This window comes from Engystomops pustulosus, chromosome 1, assembly GCF_040894005.1.
Source record: "Engystomops pustulosus chromosome 1, aEngPut4.maternal, whole genome shotgun sequence".
Taxonomy (NCBI): Eukaryota; Metazoa; Chordata; class Amphibia; order Anura; family Leptodactylidae; genus Engystomops; species Engystomops pustulosus.
This window is the reverse complement of record NC_092411.1, coordinates 89,613,204-89,639,958: the sequence shown is the minus strand read 5'-3', so window position 1 is coordinate 89,639,958 and position 26,755 is coordinate 89,613,204. Positions and strand designations below refer to the sequence as shown.

General features: G+C 41.4%; 1 protein-coding gene across 3 annotated transcripts in view; it reads left to right on the top strand.

The window, feature by feature from the left end:
• Positions 1-26,755, top strand: part of GRK3 (G protein-coupled receptor kinase 3) — a 159,309-nt gene that overhangs the window by 80,025 nt on the left and 52,529 nt on the right. For all 3 annotated transcript variants that reach the window (XM_072147052.1, XM_072147071.1, XM_072147062.1), the window contains exon 3: positions 21,651-21,724. In XM_072147052.1, coding sequence (XP_072003153.1) covers positions 21,651-21,724 — 74 coding nt within the window. The remainder of the gene's footprint in view (positions 1-21,650; positions 21,725-26,755) is intronic.

The window sequence follows — 26,755 nt, the reverse complement described above, 5'->3', positions numbered from 1 at the left end:
TTAATGACATATCTGCAGTGGATTATTCAGGACCCTAAAAGGGAAAGGCTCTTTGCTGTCTTGTACTGGCCTGTTTTCCATCATCCACTTCCACGTGACCCTAATGCTGGAGTTAATCCAATGCTGCCTCTATTAACCTTTAAATGACTAGGGACTATATCCTGCAGTAAGAAGAAATGCACTATGTATGATGCTGTGTAAATATATGTGCACTAGAATCTGTTGTAAGAAAACCTCCTAATTTTAATATTCTGGCTTTGTACCTGTCAGCGTGGGAATTCAGGATGTATAGATTTATTTACTTTTTTGCATCTGAACAATATTTTATTTAAATTGTTTCTGTTGTAGCCTGGTTGTTTATTGGGGTTAGGGTAAATTTACACACAATGGTGTCACAAAATCTGTAATATGTTGTCAAATGATAATATTTGTGGTCAGTGAAAATGAGCTAATGGTTACATTATAGATGGTGTAACTATGTACAGGACACATTGGTACAACCACAGACCCATTAGAAGACACTCAGTTTTTTTTTTTTAATTCTTTGGCCTTGTTCCTTTCTATGTGTACATCTGTTTCCTTGAAACCTACAGGGTTATTTTTTATGTTGCCCTGTGATCCTCTCAAAGACTTGCAAGTTGTGAATTAAAAAAAACAAAAAACAAAACAAAAACAAACCACAGGGTGCAGGTTTTGTTTAGAAGTATGGGGAACCCTGCTCCTGGCTCCAGTGTCTGCTCCTGGCTTTATCCCACAAAAGTTCTGGTGTTTCTTCCATTGTGCACATGACCTTTTGAGGCCATGGACAGCTGGAGTCCACCCCATTCTAAAATTGTGAAAACCCAGTATCTTCCAATTGCTAAAGGTAAAGGTGGACCTTAATAATACAACAGTTATAGCATGATATAACTATTTACTGTAATAATTCTGCTGAGAAAATGTCCTAAAATTTTTAAGGAAGAATATTCTGTGCCAACAATTTGAAGTAGCTGAGTGTAAATCTGTAGCGTCTGAAATGAACTAGTCCAGTTGTTGCTACAATTTATCTTAATGGAAGAAATAGGAAGTCATTTGCAGTCTGCCTATTTCCCTTTGATTTCATATTTTCAGGATATCACTGTGACCATTAATCCATCTGTAAGCGCATATCACCCACTGAGCAGCTCAAGAACATCCAGCCTTCTTAATTATGTTATTATGGGATGTTTCCGAGCCTTGCTCCTTACTGCAAATATACTTATCACATCCTTCTCTTATCGATTGGCTGATGTACCTGACCCAGGGTTAGCTGTAAAGCTGTGCTAAAGTTAGCCATTGGTTTCCAAAAACCATATACATGCTTACAATGAGGCCTGTTTCTCATACACACATGTTACGCCCTGGCAAGGACCTGAGCGTTGCATACAGCCGGCCGCCGATCTTCACCATTCCCCATTGGTGGGAAAGGAGCCTTAGTGTGGTCAAGGTAATACAGTATTTGTGATTGCTGTATTTACCTGACTTGCCTTCTATGTACTTGAGAGCTGATTAGCAGAAAATGGAACTGCTCTGCTCTGACCTGGTCTGATCTAAACACAGGGAATGGAGATTCCTGATTCCAAGTACCGTACATCTGATCTGTGTGGGTGCTGGGCATTGGAGACTTAACCCATAAATATTTTATTGATGGCCTGGAAACTTCTTTGTGGGCCTTTGGTGCCTCCTGCAACCTGCCCCATTGGCTTGATCAATGCCATGCAATATTTCTTTGCACAAAAGGGCTGAGGGTAGTGAAAACAGTCCTAAACTAAGGCTACATACATTATTTGCCTTGTGCTATCTGTAGCCTAGCCGCTTACTGTACTAAGACCAATAGGGATCCCAGAGGGCAGTCACTGTGATACCATATCCCAGCAGGCAGTTGGGCTTAGCCCTTTAACGGTGCACCCAAATGTAATGAACTCTGATGTAATATACTGGTGGTGATATTTGGATATAGAGAATATTACAGCTTTGACAGGCAGCCAGTGGTTAATAGAAAAAGTGAAAATGTCGCCTTCTGTCTGATGTCAGAAATGCGCTGCAGTCATAATAGTAGTTGGAGACGCTAGACATATTTTGAGATTAGTACGTGTAAATGAATCCCATTCCTCCAGCTGTTTATTTTGGGTGTTTTTTAGTTTATTCGAACAGCTCGGAGATCTGATCGCTTGTAAATAGATGTGAAGCTGCAATATAGATGTGATGTCCTGTGCACTAGGGCTGTGTTATATAACTTATTTTTAGCTTTGAATCTACTTTTAAAGAGCCTCTCTGAGGGATAAAAATATAGAAATATGCTAAGAATCTGGGCTCTGAATAATATGAATAGTGTCTGCCTTTTACAATTTATTGGCAGTCCATCTGTGCTAGACATGAAAACACATTTGGTATTCAGCTGACATGCCTTGTCTCTGCGCAGAGTGTTCAAGCTCTGTTCCAGTTCTAGCTGTCACATGGAGGGGAGCCATAGGGACCACACTGCTCATTCTTCAGCATTGTTCTAACATTACCTACTTGACCCTTTTAGCTGAGGAAGGGAGGTGCTATCATTCCGGATGTGCATAACTGGACCACGCTTTGAGTTTCCAGCAGCCCATTGTTCAAAGTCTGAGAGCTCCATCTTTTCAACATATGTAAAATTAGCCCATGTTGTAATACATCTCTATTTAGATTGCAGACACTTCCACTATAAACGCTTTCATTGGTTTTGTATAGAATGTCCAGTCCAGTCTGTTGGATTATTGCAGGGAGCCGTGCAAGTAATAGTGCCGCAACATGGCACACATACTGGCGCTACAACATGATGCAAGTAATCATGCTGCAAGATGGTGCAAGCAATAGTTCTATAACATGCTGCAAGTAATTGTGCAAGGGATAGCTCTGGTGTTACTGGTGCTATAGAATAAGAATAAGAGGTAAGAATCAATAAGAGAAGAGCGTACTCTTCTATACTATTTTATTATTTTTTTTAATCCATATTTTTAGGATTTATTCTATGTGTTTGCTGCACATGTGACTAATTTGGTAGATACTTTCCATTGGAACAGCTGTATGCACTATAATACTTTCTATGGCAGCCTATAATCTGTGGTGTGCTTCCCTGCTTTTTCTATGGGCTCACTCACATGGCCGACTGGGGGGGACGTACATATACGGCCCCATAGACGGCAATGGCGGCCCGGTGGCGGTGTGACACCGATCCGTGTCGTACACCACAAAAAGATAGAGCATGCTGTTCTCTATGGAGGGAGAAGAAGTCATCTCCTCCTCTCCAGGACACGTCAGTTGTCAGTTCTTTTTAAGAAATTCTTATATTTACCTGCTCTGCTCTTACAGGGAATGTTTTTTTTTTTCAGGAAAAGTCTCTCTCTACTCAATAGGAGTAGCTTTTCTATATTGATCATGTCCAATGGAAATGTCATCCTGCTCTGCTTCTCTGTTTTACGGTCCTTTCATGGATGCCGTTGCCTAAACTAGTTCATGCTCTGTGTCATTTAATAAAGCGTGGTCCTACTGGTATCCCTAATATGTTTTGTAGACTTTGCGGAGACCTCTCCACACCTGGCAAACCACATTTTTGCAACATGGTTTATGTATCTGGACATGTTCTGCTGCAGGAGACCTTTCCAGAAGGTTATTATTTGCTGGGGTATTGAGGTTTGCCAGGCCGGGCAATAAAAATATTCATCCTCCACCAAACTCTGCACTTTCTAGGAATTGTATTTCTGGCATTCCCCAATGCCACATGTTGGTGAGATTACCAGATGGTGGAGCATGATTCATTGCTCCAGAGCCTGCCACCACTTGGCATTGTGTATGGTGGACAAAGGCTTGTGTGTAACTGCTTGGATTTTTCAGTAAAATGATGGGCGTAATGATTTAAATCTGCCAGACCCAGTAAAAGTCCATAGGGTTTGTTTGTGGTCGGTCACTGCTGTCTTTTACATTGTTCACAAAATCCCCATGAAATGCCAGCCTGCCGCATCTGTCCTAGAAGTAGCATTTCATTTTCTGTGTGCGTGTATATCTATCTGGGTGGGATACAGTGACAAAGGGACGACTAGTGTTTTCTTGCTGCATAAGACAAGCTTTTTGATTTGCATTGATTTACAATAGGTAAGAAATTGATGGTGAAGGCTTGCGGGCGCATTCTTCATGTAGTTTGTTTTGTACATTGATCTCCTGATAGAGATTTATTGTAATGGTGAGATGGATGTTGCAGAGCACGGTACAGTCAGCGCCAGTGACTGATCGCTGGTGACATGATCTAATACATTAATGCATTGCGTGCTTGCTATAGGCACTTCTCCTGTCGCAGTTATGTCTTGCTTCTTTTCTCATGGCTGACCCATGTCTTCTTACACTGACATGATCCCAGACTGGGTTACATGGTATACAGATCATGCAATACTAGCAGAGCCCGATTGTAATGTTAACATTTCCTTCAAGGTTAATGAAGAAGCTTTATTCCTGGGATGGAGGAGCAGAATAAGTTGGCAGCGATCTCGCTGTGTTGTTCTTATGATTTATGATCTGCCTCATTCGGTGCAATTTGGTCTTTCTAATGAAAACCTGGCAGCTTTTCTATTAACTGTTCAGTTGCCTGTTGAGTTACATTGTCATGGTTTTCAGAGTGCAGTATACATGTCATAGACTCAGTAATGTAGTGGATTCTCTCGCCATTACCTAGAGCGCTTTCTAGTCATCATGGCAGATAATGGGGCTGGTTGCTGAATAAAGAAGGATTATCCACTGGATGAGTGGTGATAGCATGTAAGAGATATAACTGATGAGCACTAATGGAAATAATCTGCTTTGTAATATTGTGAGTTGTACTATTCTACAACTCGCAACAAATCTCCACAATTCAAAGCCTCATTTTTAGATCAATAGCTATTGTCGCCTCAAAGGGTTGCCATGCAAGACTAGTAAAATGTATGCCGCCATCTACAAACCCCTTTGTTACGTAGGATATGGAGCTGAAGGCACAATGTTTCGCATTCAGGGAGCCGCCTGAATGGAAATGACACCTTTTGTGTACATGTCTATGACTCCTTATGTTCAATCATCACATGAAGAGATGCAATTCTAAATGTGCCCTACTGATGACATCCCACTCACTGCTAGGATAGCTCCCAACCATGCCAACACATGGAGACGTGCACCTATCGAAATCTATGGACTTTGTAATGCATATGTGTGTTGAGGCCTTGAGAGAGAGAGAGAGGTTTGCTCTTTGTTGCTGCTCAGGGTCATAAATGAATGATCCAACTTGCCCTCTTTACTGAAAAGGGTCTTATTTCCTAGAAGCAGCAAAAGATTGCCAAAAATGTATTGAATTTCAACAAAAACAAGACGTTCTTGCTACATTAGGATTCTGCTACAGATTTTAGTGTGGATTCACTAGGAATTAGCACCTATACTTTAAAGTTATTCCACAATATCTTATAGATCAGTATATCGGTCCCCACTGGATTGTACTTAAAGGGGTTTTCCCACAAAACAAGTTAGGGCCTGTGGATAGGGCCTATCTCAGTGATGAGACCCCCACAGATCATGAATACTGGGGGGTCGGATGTAATTCCATCGGACCCCTCATCGCTCCCCAAGATAGGTAGAGCAGACTGTCGTGCATGTTCGTTCTGCTCCATTCAGAGATTGCCAAGTGCGCCCCATCGGACCCCCTGTTCTCATGATCTGTATGGGTCTCAACATTGAGACCCCCACGATCATCAAGTTACCTTGTTTAGTGGAAAAACCCCTTAAGCTTTGCTGCCATACAAACTTTCTGGAAATGCACCATGCTTTATTATTATATTATATAACAGGCACAAGTTAGATTTTTCACAAATTCTATGCGTACGGTCAAAGCAAAGGAAGTCACACATTTGTTGGCTTCCTTAACCTGTCCCTGGGAGCTTTTTTTGTGCATTTGATAAAATTGCTGGGAAAATAAGCCACGGCCACTAATGTTCACGAAAACTGAAACCGGGGAAGCCACTGCCATAAATTGTACAAATAAATCTTCAATCAGATGCATGCTGTAGAAACCATGGCTGATTGAACAAATGGTGACAGAATTTTCACACAATTCACTCTCCGTTGGATGCTGTTCATATACTGCTATATACACAGAGACACCGCATAGACTGCATAGACTCCAATGTTACACACCTAATAATGGAAGATTGCTCTAGCATTCCTGGTTGGACTGTGTGGGCTGAGTACATGGAGTTGTTGGTCGAGCATATAACACATAGACCTCTTTCCAACATCCTGTTGATGGGTTAAATAAACAGAGCAGAGGTAAAGGCTGCTATTCTCCTATCTGGATTGTAACAGTTAAATATAACTTCTGAGAATTCCTGCTTCTAAGGCAACAGGGGAAAGATGTGGGTTTGTGTGAAATGTGACAGATGGGTTCTAGTATGCAGCGCTTTGAACATCGAAAACTGTTATCCTTAAAACGCGTGCTTGACGTCATCCTTTCTTTTTCTATTCTTATTTTTCCCATCTCTCCCCTGTCAAGATGTTCAGTGTTCTCCAGCTGAGGCTCAGACCTGCATTTTGGTTTTCCTCAGTGTGTACTTTGCCCTTTCCAAATATATCCTTGTAAGGGTTTCCACATTTATCTTGTCCAGTGCGATATTAAAATGTTTAGCTTAAGGAAAAGTCCTTGTTTCTTCAGGTTATAATTTACAGTTATAGATGTTTAATTATGTTGCATTGAGAAGGTTCCCAAAAAATTGGTGTATCTGTTCCTGTGATGCTGCACCTAAGTAACGTACTCTGTAAGGGAACCATGTCATCACATTTTCACAAATACAACTAGGTTCCTATAGTGCCCTAGTAACTAACGGGCGCTTTGTTATATTACCTGGGATCAGAGGGGGCGTGTCCTCCAATTTACTTCTCCCAATGTCCCATGCCTTTTCTCAGCATGTAATGTGACCAACGGGATGGCTTCTGAGGTCCCGTACCTAGTTATATGTGCTCATCTACCCCATGTATGTATCTGATCATAGGAAAAAAAACAGCAGGCCTCCATGGAGGATGGAAAGAAGTCCACTGAAGCATGCTGTGATGTCATGTGATTAGACACATGCATGGGGTAGATGTTGCAAATGTAACTGGGTAAAGGACCTTAGATGACTTCACCCTGATCACATGACATGAATTGGCTGGATCAGGGTCGGCTTCCGGTTTCAGTAGGCCTCTGGGCCCCATTGCAGTGAACTCCCGTGGCAGCATTCAAAATTCACAAACTAAAACAGTCTCCTGTCCTAAAATATTCCCTAGATCATTATACCAAACCGCTCGCTCATAGTTCTTTTATATAACTCCCTCACACCCTATGGATTCATTAAATACAGACCCCTCACCCTCATGGATTCCTTATGTAAAGCCTTTTGTGGGCATCTCTGGGCCGTGGCACTTGCCCAGGTATGCCCAATGATGTAACAGAGCTCTTTCTCAATGTTACACACAGCAGCATGTCCTTGCTGTGAGACCTGTTTATTATGGAGAACTCGCTTAGTGTGATTGGACTCCCATCCGGTGAGGTGCATATCAGTTTACAAACTGATTTTTTTTTTTTAACATTGCACCTATGGAAACGAAACCTTTAGGCTGCATTTACACGTTCCATAAACAGCTGAGAAAAAGAAATTTACCCTATTATATGGGTTACCGTATATACTTGTGTATTAGCAGGCTGGGCTGGCTGTATACTACAGGGGGCAGGCTGGGCTGGCTGTATACTACAGGGTGCAGGCTGGGCTGGCTGTATACTACAGGGGGCAGGCTGGGCTGGCTGTATACTACAGGGGGCAGGCTGGGCTGGCTGTATACTACAGGGGGCAGGCTGGGCTGGCTGTATACTACAGGGGGCTGGCTGGGCTGGCTGTCTACTACAGGGGGCAGGCTGGGCTGACTGTCTACTACAGGGGGCAGGCTGGCAATATACTGGGGGGGGGCTGTGATCAATGCATTTCCCACCTTCTGCTTATACTCAAGTCAATAGGTTTTCCCAGTATTAGGGGTCTCGGCTTATACTCGAGTATAAACAGTAATCTAAAGAGCAGGCTCTCATTAAGGAGGACCTGCAATGTATGCTTCTATAAAACATGAAATTACATTGTAATATCAGTTTCAGAATTCCTTTTCTTAGAATCCTGCTTTGTACAGTATGAAATGATAGCCAATCATATGTTACTATTTGGGGCTTCACCTAGACAGACACACACACTTCATCTAAATAAGTGACAAGCCTTCAAATAAAATTTAAAAACATTGAGACATTTACTTTCATAAAACATATGAGCACAGTTCTGGCATCTTTTTATTACTTTTGTTATGTGTTTTAGCCACTTTTATAACTTTGCTGCCAAGCAGGTGGAGCTAAGCACAAAGGGGGCAGTGCTTGACCATTGACAATGTGTAAAGGTGGTTCAAAATTTGATCAGACTGAAAGAAATTTAGCTTTTTGCTAAGTTTTGATTAAATGAACCACAAATCGTATAAATTATATTAATATGGGAAATGATTTCCACTTTATTCAAACATGCGTTGCAGGTATTAGACCTGGGAAGCATATAATAAATCTAGCCATGTTGCCTGTGATGCAGCTATTTATTTTCTTGATCTTAGTAATGATTTGTTAAAGATAAAATTGACTGACCTCAATACCTGTAATCCCTATTCCCCAAGATGCTCCACTAGCTGCTGCAGGTCACTGTAACACCGGTGGCAAAATGGGATGACCTGACCTATATGTGAATCATAGTTAACCCTATCCTGGTTTGGAATTCATAGTGTGAAGCTCTCATTCTGTAATCATTGTAACAATCATCACCTTCTTGTTGTAGTTTTATAGCATAGGCCTCTGTTTGGTAGTTGACCCTACTCCAGTGAGTTATCCTGTGTGATAAATCTTTTACTGGTTAGTTTTCTATGTAACTGTCTGTATAGTGAGGATTGAGATGAATTATACATGAAGTCATTGATGGCTGTGACCTAACTATAAATAGTTTGACTATATCTGGATGGGTTTTCTAAGACTTAAGACTCTTTATATTTGCACAAAATACCCTGACATGTACCAGATTTGGTGATCACGTAGGTGTTTGCATGTTCCATGTACGCCACGGAATGGTGCCATGCATGTTTGCGGCCGCATGTACATCCCCCCAGCCGGCCATGTGAATGTACCCTAAGGAGCTTGAGACACCAAGAAATCTTCTGTGCTCCTTTGCATGTTTGCTACAGGGTTTTTCAAGCATCATTTTCTTGCAATGTGATTGACCAGCTAAATGCATCTGCACTGCCACATATCCTATGTATGTGGCCACTGAAATCCAAGGAAAGCCTTATTACTGACTTTTACAACACAAGCAGATTGGTTATAAGCAGATTCCCAAGAAGCTTACATGTTAACTTGGTAAAGTTGGGTCAAAGAAAATCTACCATCAAAATCCAGCATGACAAACCAAAGACCCTTACTCATACATCCAGCCAGCGTGACTGTAATAATCTTGCATTAGTTACCCACGGCCTTACCCTGAGGGGTGAACCCAACCCAGCCAGCGTAACTGTAATAATCTTATATTAATTACCCATGGCCTCACCCTGAGGGGTGACCCCAACCCTTTTGTGATCTGGCTTTACAGGCTGTTACACTGTCGCACCCGCCCTCACTTGTTTCCTCAGTACTTGTGTGAGTAAATGTCTCTGGTTTATCTTGCTTGATTTTGATGGCAGATTTACTTTAAAGGAAATCTATCATGAGGAATCTACCATCAGAAGTAGATCTGATGATAGATTCCTCCTGCCTGCCTCCTCCCTGATCTGTGGCTACTCCACGCCGCAGTAGGCTCTGCAGGTAATTTACATATTACTAAACTAAAGTTTTTAACAAGTTAGGGGAGGTTCCTTTAGTCTTAAATTACAGATTAGGCCAGAGGGCAGACCAGAGGAATCTACCATCAGATCTAGCTCTAATAGTAGATTGCTCGTGGTAGGTTTCCTTTAAGAAAGTGTCAACCCTTCCTGTGTATATAGTATTTTATGCTGGTCTTTTATAGTAGTTTGCAAGTGCCATATACACTCACTGGCCACTTTATTAGGTACACTTGTCCAACTGCTCGTTAACACTTAATTTCTAATCGGCCAATCACATGCCGGCAATTCAGTACATTTAGGCATGCAGACAAGGTCAAGACAATCTCCTGCAGTTCAAACCGAGCATCAGTATGGGGAAGAAAGGTGATTTGAGTGCCTTTGAACGTGGCATGGTTGTTGGTGCCAGAAGGGCTTGTCTGAGTATTTCAGAAACTGCTGATCTACTGGGATTTTCACGCACAACCATCTCTAGGGTTTACAGAGAATGGTCCGAAAAAGAAAAAACATCCAGTGAGCGGCAGTTCTGTGGGCGGAAATGCCTTGTTGATGCCAGAGGTCAGAGGAGAATGGGCAGACTGGATAGAGCTGATAGAAAGGCAACAGTGACTCAAATTGCCACCCCTTACAACCAAGGTAGGCAGAAGAGCATCTCTGAACGCACAGTACGTTGAACTTTGAGGCAGATGGGCTACAGCAGCAGAAGACCACACCGGGTGCCACTCCTTTCAGCTAAGAACAGGAAACGGAGGCTACAATTTGCACAAGCTCATCGAAATTGGACAGTAGAAGATTGGAAAAACATTGCCTGGTCTGATGAGTCTCGATTTCTGCTGCGACATTCGGATGGTAGGGTCAGAATTTGGCGACAACAACATGAAAGCATGGATCCATCCTGCCTTGTATCAACGATTCAGGCTGGTGGTGGTGGTGTCATGGTGTGGGGAATATTTTCTTGGCACTCTTTGGGCCCCTTGGTACCAATTGAGCATCTTTGCAACGCCACAGCCTTACCTGAGTATTGTTGCTGACCATGTCCATCCCTTTATGACCACAATGTACCCAACATCTGATGGCTACTTTCAGCAGGATAATGCGCCATGTCATAAAGCTGGAATCATCTCAGACTGGTTTCTTGAACATGACAATGAGTTCACTGTACTCAAATGGCCTCCACAGTCACCAGATCTCAATCCAATAGAGCATCTTTGGGATGTGGTGGAACGGGAGATTCGCATCATGGATGTGCAGCCGACAAATCTGCAGCAACGGTGTGATGCCATCATGTCAATATGGACCAAAATCTCTGAGGAATGCTTCCAGTACCTTGTTGAATCTATGCCACGAAGAATTGAGGCAGTTCTGAAGGCAAAAGGGGGTCCAACCCGTTACTAGCATGGTGTATCTAATAAAGTGGCCGGTGAGTGTATATTGTGTGTGTATATATTGTTAGTATGCCCTGTTTACCTGTGTATATACACCATAGTGCCCGTCTTTTCTGGACCCTCACTGGAAGACTTCTGACTTTGCAGAGCAGTAATCCCCTTTTTCCTGGGAACATCTTCCCTGTGACTGCATCTAAAAAAGAAAAAAGCAATTAGTCTTCCCCAGTGTATTTCAGAGAGCAGCTTTGTGCACATTTGTGCTGGATGACGAGGCACCCATCCGTATGGTTTGGCTAATGTACTTAATTTCCTCTGAAGCTACCACAGCTTTGGTCTTGTTTTTATCTTTGCAATTAAACAGATATATTTTCCAACAGGACTCGTATCATTATGTTTTTCTGTGCCACTCATCCCAATGTCTGCAGAGAACCTGCCTGTCTTTGAGTCTGTCACTGTAGCTTCGGCAGGCTATATACAGCTCCTAATTGGCGGCCACATATAGACACTCACAGGAATATAGTCGTAGTGGCAAAGTTTTGCAAGTTTGTTTGTAAAGCTGAACTTCTGTAGCCATATATCTTAGGATGGATATGGAAGGTAGGGTATCCTAATGATAGTAGATAAGCAGGTGAACCCATTATGCCTTGAATGACTTGTATAACAACATTTTTTTTCATATTTTAAGCTATACTAATTGTGATCAAATTCAAATAATGGAAGCTAAGCTGCGGAGATGTGGGTTAGCTACTTCTGTGTGATGGAGGCTTTTCTTTCGTGTTTCATCTTTAAAAGCTGTAGTGGGCTGGCTGACAATGCACCTCCCACTGGTTCTGGTCTCCCTGGATACTGCACATATATACAGCAGCAACTCAAAATTACATCCATAGATGCTACGCGGTTCGAGTCATTCCAACTCTCCATTTTATACTCGCCTCCAATGGATTTGCTGGTCCTTCCTTTCAGAATATTTATTTATTTTCCTGAAATAATTGCAATCTCTAGTTAAACTGCCAGCAATTGCGATTATTTCCCCATTTTATGCCATATCCATGGCAAGGGGGTATGAAAGGGACTTGGTGGGCGGGGAAGTGGGTGTTCCTGTGTCAAGCCTGCCCACTCACTGCAGCAGGCACATTTTTGCAAGTGAAAGTTCCCCTGCTGCGTTTTTTTTACCTGGTAGGACCTGACGTAGAAGCCTCTTGAAGGACCCGGTGGTGCCGGAGGGGGAGTTTTTTTTTTTTTTCATATCCTATGCCGCTGCATGAAAAATCTCTGACATAGTCTTAACCTCTTCAGAAGATCTCAAAATTACACTCCAGTCCATTAAGGAGCTCTTCATAAAATGACCTTATGACATGGACACATTGGTCCCGGAGACAAGTTGCTGGCATCTGATGTCCTATAGTGGGGTATTATAGCAGTTAGTATGTAGATCTTTCTATAGCCCGACATGCTGGCCACGTTCAGGAAAATGCTTTCGTTTCTGAAAAAAATAACACTCACATCTGGTCACATAATGGGTCTTAATTACTAAGGGTCCTGCGGCCGCATTTCTGTCAGGTTTTCCGTCGTTTTCGGGGATCGCAGCGCTGGGGCAGGCATTTAGAAGGGAATTGTGTTGCACACGATCGGAATTTGGCGGAATCACACCGGCTTTCATGCAACAGAAATCGGGGAGCTGGCCGTCAGACAATCCGACTGATTTGGACTGAACGTGGGATTTAACTTTAAAATTGTGTTGCAAGACATGCACTTGCATACACCGGGAAGAAGAAGGTGAACTCCAGTGGACCTGCGCTAGGAAGAGACACATGCAGGATATCGGACACACGATCTTGGTGCCGGAGTGCATGACTGTCAGACACTCCGTATTGCAGGAACTCTGTTGACCGGGAAGATAAATGTGCCCCAATGTGCTTGAATTGCATTTTAAAACTCAACAGGTGTTGCTACTAAACGAATGCAAGATTTTAGGTCTTAACACATGTGTTCAGGGATGGGTAGCACTGTTTCTTTAGTGACCATTTTAGTAATTTTTTATGTTACATAATGTGATGGGGTATTTTGTGATTAATATCGAAAATAAATATGTGATCGAAGACTTTGAACCCAACTGTTTAAATGGCCATTTCTACATTGGGATATGTTCAGACAGTCATCAAAATCCCTTTTGACCAGTTAAGTCCCCATGTATTCTGCAGCATTTACAGAATGATGGAGCGGAGTAAGATGACAAAGTATGTGTTCAGCATTATTCTGACAGATCCTTGATACTTGGTGTGTTTTTTTTTTTTTTTTTGCTAGAGAATGTTTCAAACTATTTTTTGCCTTTTTGATGCTGAATTGTAGAATGGTGGGCTTTCTAATATCCACTCTCCTATGTTTTAAGGGCACTGTAACTACGTAGAATAGTTATAGGATTATGGAGTTTTTACCCTTCTAAGGATTTAGTGGTGTTATAGCCCAGCTAGGAGTTAGTGACCCAATGTTAAGTATTCGACTCTCAGTGGTAGTTTCTCCCTGTAATCTATCAATATCTACCATATGTAGTTTGGGACCCATACCACTCCTCTGGCTTTATGCTTTGTATAGTAGTTGATGATTTCATGATAACTTGTGCCAAGATTGATGAATGTACATCTTCTGTTCTACATGGCTATCTGAGGCTGATAAACCGCTAATGTATGTAAAGATTTTGTTTGATCCCATAAGTGATCTGTAAAGATATACAGCTGTTGTACTCCTATGATCCAATAGGTTACCAAGTAGGTTCAATATTGGTGTTCTTGATGTTATCTAGGTAGTATGGCACCCTATTGATCCTGTCCATTAAGAGCAGCAGTTACATATGGATAATGGCCTAGGACACCATGTCCAATTTAAACGACATTTTTGTATATTGACATAGGGACAAGTATTGATGGTAAATATACATATGGGCCCACATTTATCAGAAACTATACAAACTGCATTAGGTATAGTTTATTTGTGAAGTGTGCAGCGTACTAGTGATGTGTCGAGCCGGCTCTAAGAGCCTCGCCCTTAACTGGCTCATCAGGCCCCCTTTAAACTGGGGTCATTGACTGACCTGTGGCTCCCTGTTACATATTTAATAGGGAGCCGTTCAGGAGCCAGAAGAGCCGGATCTCCTTAGTGAGCAGAGCCTAAAGAGCCAGCTCACTATGAAGAGCCGGAATTCCCATCACTACAGGGTGCACCTGATCCATGAATTGTGATGACGGTCTTTTGTGAATCTGGTGCCCACTGCACTGCTCTGACAGAATTTTTTTTGCGGTGAACATTTGTTCATGCTGCAGAATTTTGGCGCACTAAGCAGTAACACACCTCTTTTGTTGCACATTTTTTTCTGACTTGTCGAACCGTGCAGCTGCGACAAAAAACTGGCGCAGATAATTTATAAATACATGTGCAGGCAGTTTACAAGTTCTTTCTAGTTAAAATTCAGACAGAAAACTGGCGCAAACACTTAAGTGACACTGGCCCACATTTACTATTTTTTCCATTCATTTTCATGTGTGAAAAAATACATGAAAGAGAACCTGTAAACAACCACACAAGTCTCACCGACATAGGCGCTTCCATTGCGTTTTGTTAAAAGGCAAGTTGCTACTTTGTTCAAAAGTGTTTGGGGACGATTTTCGCCCAATTCGCCTGCAATGTGTTTCAAACTAATTCCAAGTGGAAACACAGCCATACCTTATTTAACTATTGCTGTGCTCTATATGTGATTGGCAGGGGTCTGACACCCCCAACAATCATCCGCTTTGAGCAGTTATGAAAAAGATAAACCAAAAAGGGAATGCTCACGAAAGAAAATTCTCAAATTTCAGTCCCCTAGTGATATTTACACAATAAAGATAATTTTTAACCCCTTACATTACAATATTACTCAGTTTTATTGCTGTTTAGATACTATCACTCCCTAGTCTGGTCAGTGTAAGATTCCAGAGTGTGAGCGGGTTCTCTCTAAGCAGACACTAAATGATCCCTCTGTGCTATGAGATGATATGTGCTGACAGTGTTCTTAGATTATCAGGGTACTGGTTTATCTACACTTTCATTTAGCTTCTGAACATTCACTAGTATCGGACACTTAGAAAGAGAGATGAGACGACAGATGAGATCCATGAGATGCATATAAGTTACATTCTCAGCTCCGCTAACTCCAAGCCACAAGATACACTGTCAGCTATGCTGTGCCTTCCTCCCTTGGATAAAGACCTTATCTGTCTTTAGCTTGTAGATCTACTCTCCTCACGCTACTGTTTGCTGGCAGCAAGTCTGTGTGTCTGTGTGCTCATCTTGAAATGCAAAGGAAGGGATTGATGCAGAGAGGAGCACAATGCAGCATCAGACAGGAGAACAATCTGTCCTGCCCAACACTCTGCTTCTGATTTATGGTCGGATCCCGTGGCAGCCGAAATTTTATACATCAGGACTGATAGACAGTTTGGAATTATATCAGTGAAATGCTATATTTTTTAGGAAAAGTTTAGGGATTTTTGTCTATTGTATTCATGTTTATGAACTAAAACTTAACATTATTTGTTTCACATTGTGCTGCATTGTATTTGATCCCTGCAGAGTAGTGGTTGTGTCATGCAGGGAGGCCACTGCAGTAGTGTACTGTAAAGGAAAGATGTTCTTTGTAACCTTAGCACTAGTAACATCTGGCACGCTGATGGTCAGAAGCTGAGAGTTAGCATGCGGCCTAGAGAAACTCCCTTGTCACTGTTGCTATTTTTAGTGAAATGACATTGCCAACTTTCCAGTATGTTAATGAGGATAAAGCTAAATGCGATGGGAATGACTCAAGTTCATGGCTTTTCTGTAGTATGAGAAGGTTTGTCCCATCATGACACATATGTGACCTCAGATTAGCTACTAGTTTTGGACTGTGTTCCCACCTTCAGGTTTTTTATGCAGTGTTTGAAGCTATGGTATGTGGCAGAAAGCAGATCTTAAGCTCAGTGGTTAAGGATTCCCCCAAAGGTAGTTATGTAATGTGCCCACAGAACAGAAATATCTTGGTGCAAATCCAATTGTCTTTTATCTTATTACATTATTCAGGAGATCCATGGTTGTGAAGTAGGTCAACTTTGCCTAGTGCATTCATGTGAACCACAACTTTAGAAGAGACGCCATTTTTCATGTGCCAGGTTATATGCTGCAAAGCGTCACTTCGGGAAACCGCTTTGCTGCAGCAGTAACTGCGGTGAGTGAGATGTATACAAGAGACATCTGCCTGTTTTCAGAGTACAAAAGCGATAACTAAAATTAGATTGGTCCTCCAGAGCAGATGGTGCTAGGAGAAGTACAACAGATGTAAACGTTTTCATGTCATGCTGAGAATTGTGAAAGGATCCAAATGTATTATAGTAAAGGGTATGTGTGGTTTTACTACCATTTGTAATAATTCTACAATAAAATAGAATTCCTGATGAAACATACCCTGCAAGTTTATATTTCCAGGTCATTGCCATGGTAACAGACTACAAACAAAGCCACTGTGTAGTCTGTATAGTCATGCTTGCAATGTGGAGACATTTATGTTCACACACCTAATTTTGGAAAATACAAAGCTGAGGAGTGACATAGAAGGGATACTGCCCCATCTATCTAGCTAGTTACCCAAATGACCCAAAAACATATTAGTACAATAAGCTTGGTGTTACATTTTTTACCTTCATTTGCACAAGTATATTGGCTTACATGCTCTGTATCACATCCATTATGTAAAGCAATTTTACTAGCTCTTCAAAGAACTTTTGTTTTATTAATAATAATCTTAAAAAGTGTATTCAGCAAGTATAAAAACATATGAAAAATGAAATTTAAAGCATTTAACACAGAGTAGCCAGCTGAAATCCTTTTATCTCAAATGGCAATATAGTGTCCTAGTTATTTCCTATAATGATGACGTGTTTTATTTGTGTTTATTGGATGTTTTTATTACAATATGTTTACACAGTAGTTTTTCTAGCAGGAAAAACTCATTTTAAGAAATTGCAGTCCTATGCAGCCCTATAATCTTTCCGTGTTTGCGTGGGATTTCTCCGGGTCCTCCGGTTTCCTCCCACACTCCAAAACATACTGTTAGGTTGTTTAGATTGTGAGCCCCATGGGAATAGGGACCAATTTGAGATGCTTTGTGCAGCGCTGCGTAATCTGTGTGCGCTATATAAATAAAGAATTTTTATTATTAAATTCAACTTAGGAACAGACCTGTAGGGGGGAGGTTTTTCAGCAGTGTCTGAGAGCAGAGCCTTTCTAGTTTCCCATTGAAACCAATAAGAGCTCAGCTTTCTTTTTACCACAGCTGTTTTCTAAAACTAAAGCCAAGCTCTGATTGGTTTCCATAGGCAACTTGAACAGTTTTATCTCAGACACTTCTGATAAATCTCCCACATAGAAGCTATCTTGTATATAACCTGGGGACTGCCTGTATATCACACAGCATTGTAATACGGCATGGTCTATAGAATATGTCGCTGCTATTCCATACATCTATCTACCTGAGGATGACACATGTAAAGCTAAGCACAGTATACTACTGGCCTACTGCTTTGTAGACGAGGAAGATAGCAGCCCTGGGCCCTGTCAATCTCTAAAAAGTTTTCATTGCTCGCTGTTGGCAGAGAAGGGCTTCATAGTTTAATTTCCTATCCGTCTTGTCCTGATTTCTATTCTGAACTTACCCACAGCACGTTTTAAAGAACATTTAATATTGTGATGGATATACATGTCTCATCCAATATCTTTTTTTGCTGCTTTTTCAGGAACTTGTGTTAGAAAACTGATGTAACCAAGATATGGTAATCCAAAAGATTTTTTTAAGGAACCTTGCCTATCTTTTATTTGTCTTCGCAGTCTAACAGGGCACTTTGTCCATAAGATAAATAGTACAGTGCTGTCTGTACTAAAAAAAAATTACCTGTGTAAAAAAGTTGTGAAAATAGCCCAAAGTATCATATTGATACCATCACAATCATAATCGCCCAATCCTTTCAATGTGTTTGTTTTTTTCGTTCTTAATATTACATTTTTCTTTTGTCACTATATTCAGAATTCTTTATATGTCCTCATTTATATAGGGCTTCCTTCCATTACGGCAGTATATTTATTTAATTTATTTCTTTAGTACAAATTGGAAGACTTCATACCTTACTCCAACTCTGTGCACATATGGCAGCAAACCATTGCCTCTTTATTAACCAGCAAAGTGCTCTACTTTTCCTGAACTGATAATGAAGCACTTTTTTCTACTTACAAGCACTGTTCACACAAGTTTTGCTTAAAGTGAATCTGTCAACAGTTTTCATCATATAAACCTTCAGAAAGTATTTGTAGTGGCCCTGAAAATGTGTGTAATCATACCTTTGCTTTTGTGTTTCCTGTAAAAAAAAATATATATATATATTCCTGGATTGTAGCTGGATGTGGGAGTTGGGGGGGGGGGGGTGTTGTGCTGAGTTCAGTGAAGATATCTCGCATACCAAACCTCCCAACTTTTGGGGGACAAAAGGTGTGTGGATGTTAAGAGAATTGTGCCATCCCCCCCCCCCCCCCCCCAACATAGTATACTATCAACCTCAATGGCTACCTGCATAGTACAATGCTTCTTTCTTGTGGCCAGCCCCCACCTATGGATCCATAAAATACCCCTTCTTAATTATCACCTCTTTCAGTGGCCCCACACACTAATATTACCCTACCTTTCTGGGACTGTCCCACCAAATCTAGGATGTTGGACACACTGGTGCACAAGAGTCAACCATTTTTTCACAGTCCTGTTGCAACTAATAAAGCAATGAAAGTTATGGTTTCATTGCCCTCCATGGCTGCTACCGAGCACTGTCTTCAGCTTTGTAGGCATATATATCTTCAAAAACAAAACCAGGTAGATAATGAACCTTTAACAAGTAAGTAGGATCTGTTATAATCTGTTTAAATCTATTAGTCTGTTGTCCTACCTGAGGACACAATATGATTTAGGGAGAGAAGATGAGCTTTATACAGGTCTATATGATATGTCTTCTGCTGACAACCACTATGTATGGTAAGAGTAGGCAGGTCCCGATCACATGACCCGATATAACAAAGAATTCGGTCTCTCTCCCTCTATCACGTGCTTTTCTTAGATAGGACAGACTCCTTTTATATTAAAGTAAGTTTCAGATTTAGAGTGGTTTTTGGTGTCCCTTTGGGGTGCCTACATTAGTATGTTCTACATATTTCTGTAGAAAGCAGTTCTTATTCTGATATGTCTGGAGGACTGAAGGGAATTCATTCTGGAATAGGAAAGACATGCAGTCATGAGGTAGCCACAGTCTAGGGCAGTGAAGCCTCCGGGAATAAGGTTTCCCTACGTTCTCCCCTCCTCCTGTCATCATTGCAATCCTATGTATAGATTGAGGTAATGGGCATATGCTGCTGTTTTTGCTGTTGTCGCTTATGTAGGTCCTTTGTATTAACTTACAGGCTCCACTTTTTGCATTACAGATTTACTTGTGCCTTGGTAAGTTTTTTTTTTTTTTGGGGGGGGGGGGAGACTCTGCACTGAGGAAAATAAGGACAGAAACATGTTATTTCTGAAAGATTCATGACATGCGTTCACTCTGAATTCTTGATGCATGTGATCCGCTATTTATTCTCCGTCTCCATTGACCTATTTTATCTTCCCTGTTCTCTGCTTAGTTGCATAGGGCATCCTGGTAATTTCCCAGGGAGCACATCCATCTGACACAGCACAGAGAAAGCAGCGTAATTGCTTTACTTGTATAATTATAGCTGGTATCTAAAAACGTCATCCATTTATTCCAATCTAAACCTTTCATATACTGGACAATGAAGTAAACTTGTGGTTGGATAACTAATAACTCCTTGCAAGTTTTTTTTTTTTTTTTTAAATCGCTTTATTGGCACAGAAATGAAACGGTGCAACATCACAAAACAAGGATCGTTAGCTGAGGACCTTCAGATATAACAACATATATCTTTACACAATCATTTGTCATGTGTGATAACATCTGTACAAAAACAGCCATCCAGTAAACCCCTCCCCAACCCATACATAGAACAGTAACCAACCTGGTCGAGAGGTGTCAAGAGAGAAATGGAGTTAAAGAAAAGGTAGTAACAATGGTTAGGCAAAAGTCCTTGCAAGTTTGATCAAGAATATTGCAGGGCTAATGAAGCTAAAATGTATCAGTAATGTCTATACTTGACTGCATGATTATTGTACTGCAAAGCTGCTAGTTATGGCATTAGAGGCTATGCACTATTGGTAAATATATTTACCTACTTTAAAGAAATCTTAATGGGGTATTCTCGTCTGGGCATTCACATTCAGTTTGATAAATCTGCCATATATAAACATTTCTTCAATTAGATGTTATTGAAAAAAATGTTCCTGTGTGAAGATAATTTCTCATAAATGTAGCCATGTTGTCCCTTAGAAACGAGATTTGGATACGGCCACCTCTGCTGGAGTGAGTGCGCAAAGAAACAAAAAGTTATTGTATATGAAATGTCCGGGAGTTACTACATGTCGCACAGGCGTCCTGTGGTAATGATTGCTGAATCCAGGACTCTATAGCGCAAGTCTGGCCACCGAGGAAGCTATCTCGTTTGTAAGGGACCATATCACTACATTTATGAGAAATTATCTTCACACAGTGACATTTTTTTTTATTAACATCCAATTGAAGAAATGTTTTCATAAGGCAAATTAAGAGCCCCTCTCATTGATCCCAAACATTCCTTTATTATCATATATTGAAGCATCATTTTGGTGATAAGAGGTTCATGTAAATTAGGTTATTGATGCACCTGTAACGTTACACACTTTGGTTCACTTTCTATTGAGCGGTGAGGAATTAAGCATTTTGTACTATTTGATGCAGAAGTACACAGTATTCTGTGATTTACAATAGGAGAGGGGGTTAATTGGTGTATGTACCCCTTGCAACTGGCACATTGCCTAACATAGAGCTATGCTGGATAAATACTATAAGATTTTGGACGTTGACCAACTGTGAGTAGGACGTGATCTATCGTTTCACCCTGAGCTCATAATTAGCATATTACATTCACTTTTACTAATCCATACTAATACTATTTATGTGCCAGAATGGACAGTAAACCACTTACTCAAAGCTTGGATCACGCATCAGTAACAGCGTGGATCCCTTTAAAGCTGCACAGTTGGAATGTAATTCACTTTTATATGAGTAAACTGTATGAATAGGGTTATTGGGGTCATTATTGGCTTGAGGCTGGATCTAACTACAATTACCTAATTTTTGTTGTAATTTTGTTTTGCAGGTTTCCTGCTTTTCAAAGACTTCTGCATGAATGAAATTGATGAAGGCGTCCCACAACTCAAGTTTTATGAAGAGGTATGTAGGATACTGGATCTCAACTTTATGGATTAGTCCTGTAAAACAAAATATATCTTGGGCTACATACACACAATGTATGCCCGTTGTACCATAGTATTGTACCAGGGAGAGGAGGAGAGGGACAGCGCAGGGCTCCATATTCCATAGAAAGATAGGACGTGTCCTATCTTTCTACGGGCTACGGAATGGTACGGTGCCGCACGAGGCCATTGAAGTGTATGGGGGACGTATATACGTCCCCCATACGTTCGTGTGAATGTAGCCTAAATGTGATTACTTACCAGATATAAAAATTTTCACACACCAGAGGCCACAATTTCCCATATCCTATAGAGGTTTGCAGCCTTTTCCCTGCTTTTTAAAAAAAAACATGGGAGCTTTTGTTCATTATGTTTAGATGGACCGCTCAGATCCAATCATAATCCTTGGAAAGCAGTAGCAAGCCTTTTTATTTCTAAGGGCCACACACAGTGTTGGACTGAGGTTCCTGGGGCCCTCCGGATAAAGTTATTCTGTGGGCCCTATTACTCGTCATCATCTCTCAGGAAAAAAACCCTAAAGATTAGTTTACTGCTGTATCTAAGAGGTAAAATAACAGGTTACAGCCTGGGCAAACAGGAGTCAGTTTGCCCACTGTCCTCACACAAGGGTGTCTTGTTGTAGATAAGTACTATATTGTCATTGGGGGCTGAACAACCAAAAATAAAACTGAAAAATTGTATTCATCCATAGTGCTTTGTGTGCCCTTTTTTCCATCATATTTACACATTCAGCATTTTGTACGTGTAACCATCTTAAATGGGTTTTCTGCTTAATATTTTAACTTGGAACTGTGTAATCCTGCTGTGTAAACTGAGGATCCACATTGCACTTGCAGTCTCCTTTTTGAATTATGAAAAGGACAGTCTCCATTTTTATATTTTATTTTAAAAAATGACTAAATTTTTAGTTCAAATGAATATAAGAAACGTTGTCATATTTCTTAGGAAAATGCTTAGGTCTACAATTATCGTCCCTCTCCTTACTGCTTAAAAGAAATCAACCATTCAAAAAACAAAAAAAATCTAAGGATACTCATCTACGCTCCTCTTCATTCCGATCCTGGCGCTGTCCTCCGCTAACCTCGACACGCCTGTAAAAGATATAAAAAGCAGCACAGAGTACGGGGACAAGATGTCTGGCGCTCCAGTTATGCACGCCCTCACCATGCTGGGAGAGGGAGCTGATGTCGCGCGAAAGGTCTGAATTCCCACCTCTCAAGTGACGTCACTTCCCTCTCCCAGCATGGGAGGGTGGGGTGGTTAGGATGTGCATAATTAGCAGCCCGGAACGTCGGACATCCTGTCCCCGTGCTCCATGCTTTTTATATCTTTCTTTTCTAGGCAATGCCAGCGTGTCACCAGGTTGATGTACATGGAGTTATATTGTGTTGTTTAAGTGTTCCTTTTTTTTTTTTTTTTTTTTTTGAGCAGGGTATATTTGAAGTAGCATGAAAATCTTAGGGATATAAAAAGTGTCTTAGAAATGAAACCACAAATATGTGGGGACTTGTCATTCTTTAGGTATATTTTGCTACACAGTGTTAAAAAGGCCTTGCATTTGTTTTTTGACCAATAACCCTATGGCTGGACTCATTTACACTGATATATATTTGTATACCAGCTCGTGCCTAAGGAATCCCATGGTTACCAAGCGACTCAGGGGAACCTTGGGCTTTCCTCACACTTGCTGTTAGATCGTAATCATCATTTGGTGCAGTACACAGTGATCTAGGCCAATTTGATTGCATCTGTTTTTGTCAGATGTTGCCATGGGGAATAAAAGCATCTGTTCAGTCAGGCCTGTAACCCATACGCTGCCCATTATGCTCGACAGGTGCTGGGAAGCAGCCCGTATGAAGAGTTGAGGTGCTATATGGAAAGAGATGTATTTATATGCATCTCCCACATTTTACATGAGCAGCACTAATGTCATAATACAATTCCTATCACATTTTTTCTTCTTGACCAGTAATTTCAATGCCTCTCATATATCTGTGTGGCCGCACAAAATAATGTAATATATTTTTTTTATGTATGTGGTATGTAGATTAAAAAATATAAGGGGTAAAGGAATGTTAAAGGAATCCAGACAAAAAAGGCACATTTCAAATCACTCTACTAGTAAAAAGTAAAAGTGCATTTTTCAGTGAGGAAATTCAATTTTCATCTCCATGCTAATGAGTTTCCTAGTGCAACAGGTGAGTGGCCATGTCTCCGACGCAGCCACTATTTCTTCTTCGATAGATGTAGGGCTGGATGTAGTGATGTTTCGTTCACGAACCAGACTCAGTGAGCGGATGGCTCACTTAACTCCGCCCCTAACCAGCTCACCACGCCCCCTTTAACCCGATACAAGCAGTGTGGGGTGATTGACTGACTGACTGGCCTGTGGCTCCCTGTTATATATTTAATAGGGAGCCGTTCAGGAGCCAGAAGAGCCGTAACTGCCATCACTAGCTGGATGGCACTGGCTCCCTGTAAACAACATCGGGCTGCAAACAGCGGTTGGACTGCTCAAGCCACAAACTCAAGAAAGAAAAAGGACTTGTAGCTTGGGAGTCGCTCACACACGTGGCCTTGGAAAACACAGTCATGTTTGTGAGGCCATTGTATGAATTTAGGAGTAATGGATAGAGCAGAGAATAGGGTGCATTATACGGCAAAGCCACACCTTGTGTGAACGAAGAAATTAAAAAAAAATTGTTCTCCAAAATGACTGGAAAATACAAATGTCTGGTATAAATGCCCATCCTGTGTGCCAAAATGACCTTATTTGACCTCGTGTTTTTGTCTCTTGGCTTGGGCTGACCTTAAACCTTTCAGAAGTTAAAATAAATCGATTTACATGAAAGCGACTATGTAAATGAGACAATGTGTTGATGCCCGATCCAGATCTCCCCCCCCCCCCAAATGTTGACTATTCAAGTGAGATCGCTGTATACATCCTTGATCCTTGTTCTTCCATCAATGGTCACATTAAATTGTCAGTGGATGGCAGTTTGTCTGTGGAGTGTGCAGGGTAAGGCAGATTCAGGAATTGTGGTGCACGGTCTTCATGAATTTTTCCTCTGTGATCATCTGGTAAGAGAGTTTACTGAAGTTTAGGCTTTTAGTAATTATACCTAAATTACTGACAGTTACTCCAGGGAAACACACTACAGAAAAAAATCCTTTGTGTACGTTGTCTATTATATAATTTGATTTTGCACTGACTCGCCAACTCCGCTACAGCCTTTCTGTACGTTTGTGATACTTTTGACACGCGTCTCTTCTAGGTTTAGACTTGAGGTGAGTATCCTGATCTGGCCTCATTCACAATACAGTATAAATAATTTTTGTGGTTCTTTCTTCATGCTGTGATAAGTCTATCACTCTCATTTATTGACCTTCCAATGTTAGAATAGAAACATGTTACTATATTGTTCTGGCTCATGGTGACCTCCACATCTGGTCCACTTCTTCTGCCAGCATGCATTCTTCTCAGCCTTGGGAAATTGGATTAATCCAGCCTCATGTCTGCTGTGCTTTATTAAGCTACAACCACTCACAAGTAAGAGTGGGAATGGACCCGAAGTTCATTAGTGTCTACATTGTTATGGCAGTAAACATCAAAACAACTTGCAATCCAATGTGTCACCAATGATATTCGCTGCAATTCTCAGCTTGTCACTTAGTAGCAATTACACAACGGTCTTGGATATTTTTCCTAGATAATGAAGTTAGAAATCTGTTGGGTTGTAACATCACACTGTATTATTAATGTATGACTGTGAATTGTAGAGAGTCAGAAGAACATCCTTTTATCAGGTTATTATCCTTTACTTATGACGGTAAAGGGCATTTTACTGTAAAATGACACATCTCCAGGAAATGACATTAAAGAGGACCTGTCACCTGTAAAAACGGAAACCTCTACCCCAGCCCACCCCTCTTATCATCCAATTGTATTCCTTTATGTGAACTGGAGTGTGATTGGAGAGTGAGCCACCACCTGACCAGGGAATGACAAAACCTCTGGACAGGAAGGGGCAAGGTATTTTTTTTCCAGCCACCATTTACCAGAGAGGTTATCTCTTGGAGTCTAGCTCCTGACATAGGGGCACCTTTTTACCACCAGCTCTCCATGGAGAGCACACCTTGCAGATTGTCAGTGACCAGAGAGATAGTGTGACACACACCTTCAGTGCTACACGTGGAAGACCCAGGACAAAGCTCCAGCTTCCATATCTGGACATAGCTACATCGCAGCCTGCACTTACTACCAGGCTGGTGAATCTATTCCTGAGGATCACTCTCCATGACCACTCCAGTAATCCAGAATATTCAACAATCCGGCATCTGTAACCAGACCGTTTGGGCCGTTGCCTGCAGTTGTTCCAAGAAAGAACCGTGAGTTATTTTGCACAACTTTGCCTCCATCTGTTCCCTGGATACGGCTGTTACCACCAAGGGCTCCCCATCCATCACCCAGGGACATATATTACGGACACTCAGGTGTTGCCCCAGGAAGATCCAGTACATCAGCCTCTCCCTCCATCTTTCTTGCACACCACCTGCTGGAGACCTGGCAGGCTGTAGGACAGCCCTTTTGGTCCCCATACCGCCACTGTGACAACAGTGTGACTAGGCCGCAACCCGCCAGCCACTCCGGTATTCTGGGACCTGGCTGCCTCCAGGCCCCAAGAAAAGGATAGGCCCCGGTGGGGGATGTTGCAATAGCATCAAAGAAAGTTTTGTTTTTGGCCTGCACTGTACCATTCTATTTTATGCAGATCCTTTTAACCATTTTGCGGTTACATTTTTATAAATGGAAGTTGCCCATTGACTCATGCAAGAAAGCTGTATTTCATGTAATGCCAACCAACATGGTTAAATCTCGAGAAATCGTTTTCAAGAAGTGTCATCTTCTGCTCGGAGCTTAGAAGCTCCTACAGCATATGCATTCACCCCCGCCTCAGTTGAGTCTTTATATTCTACCTGTGGACGG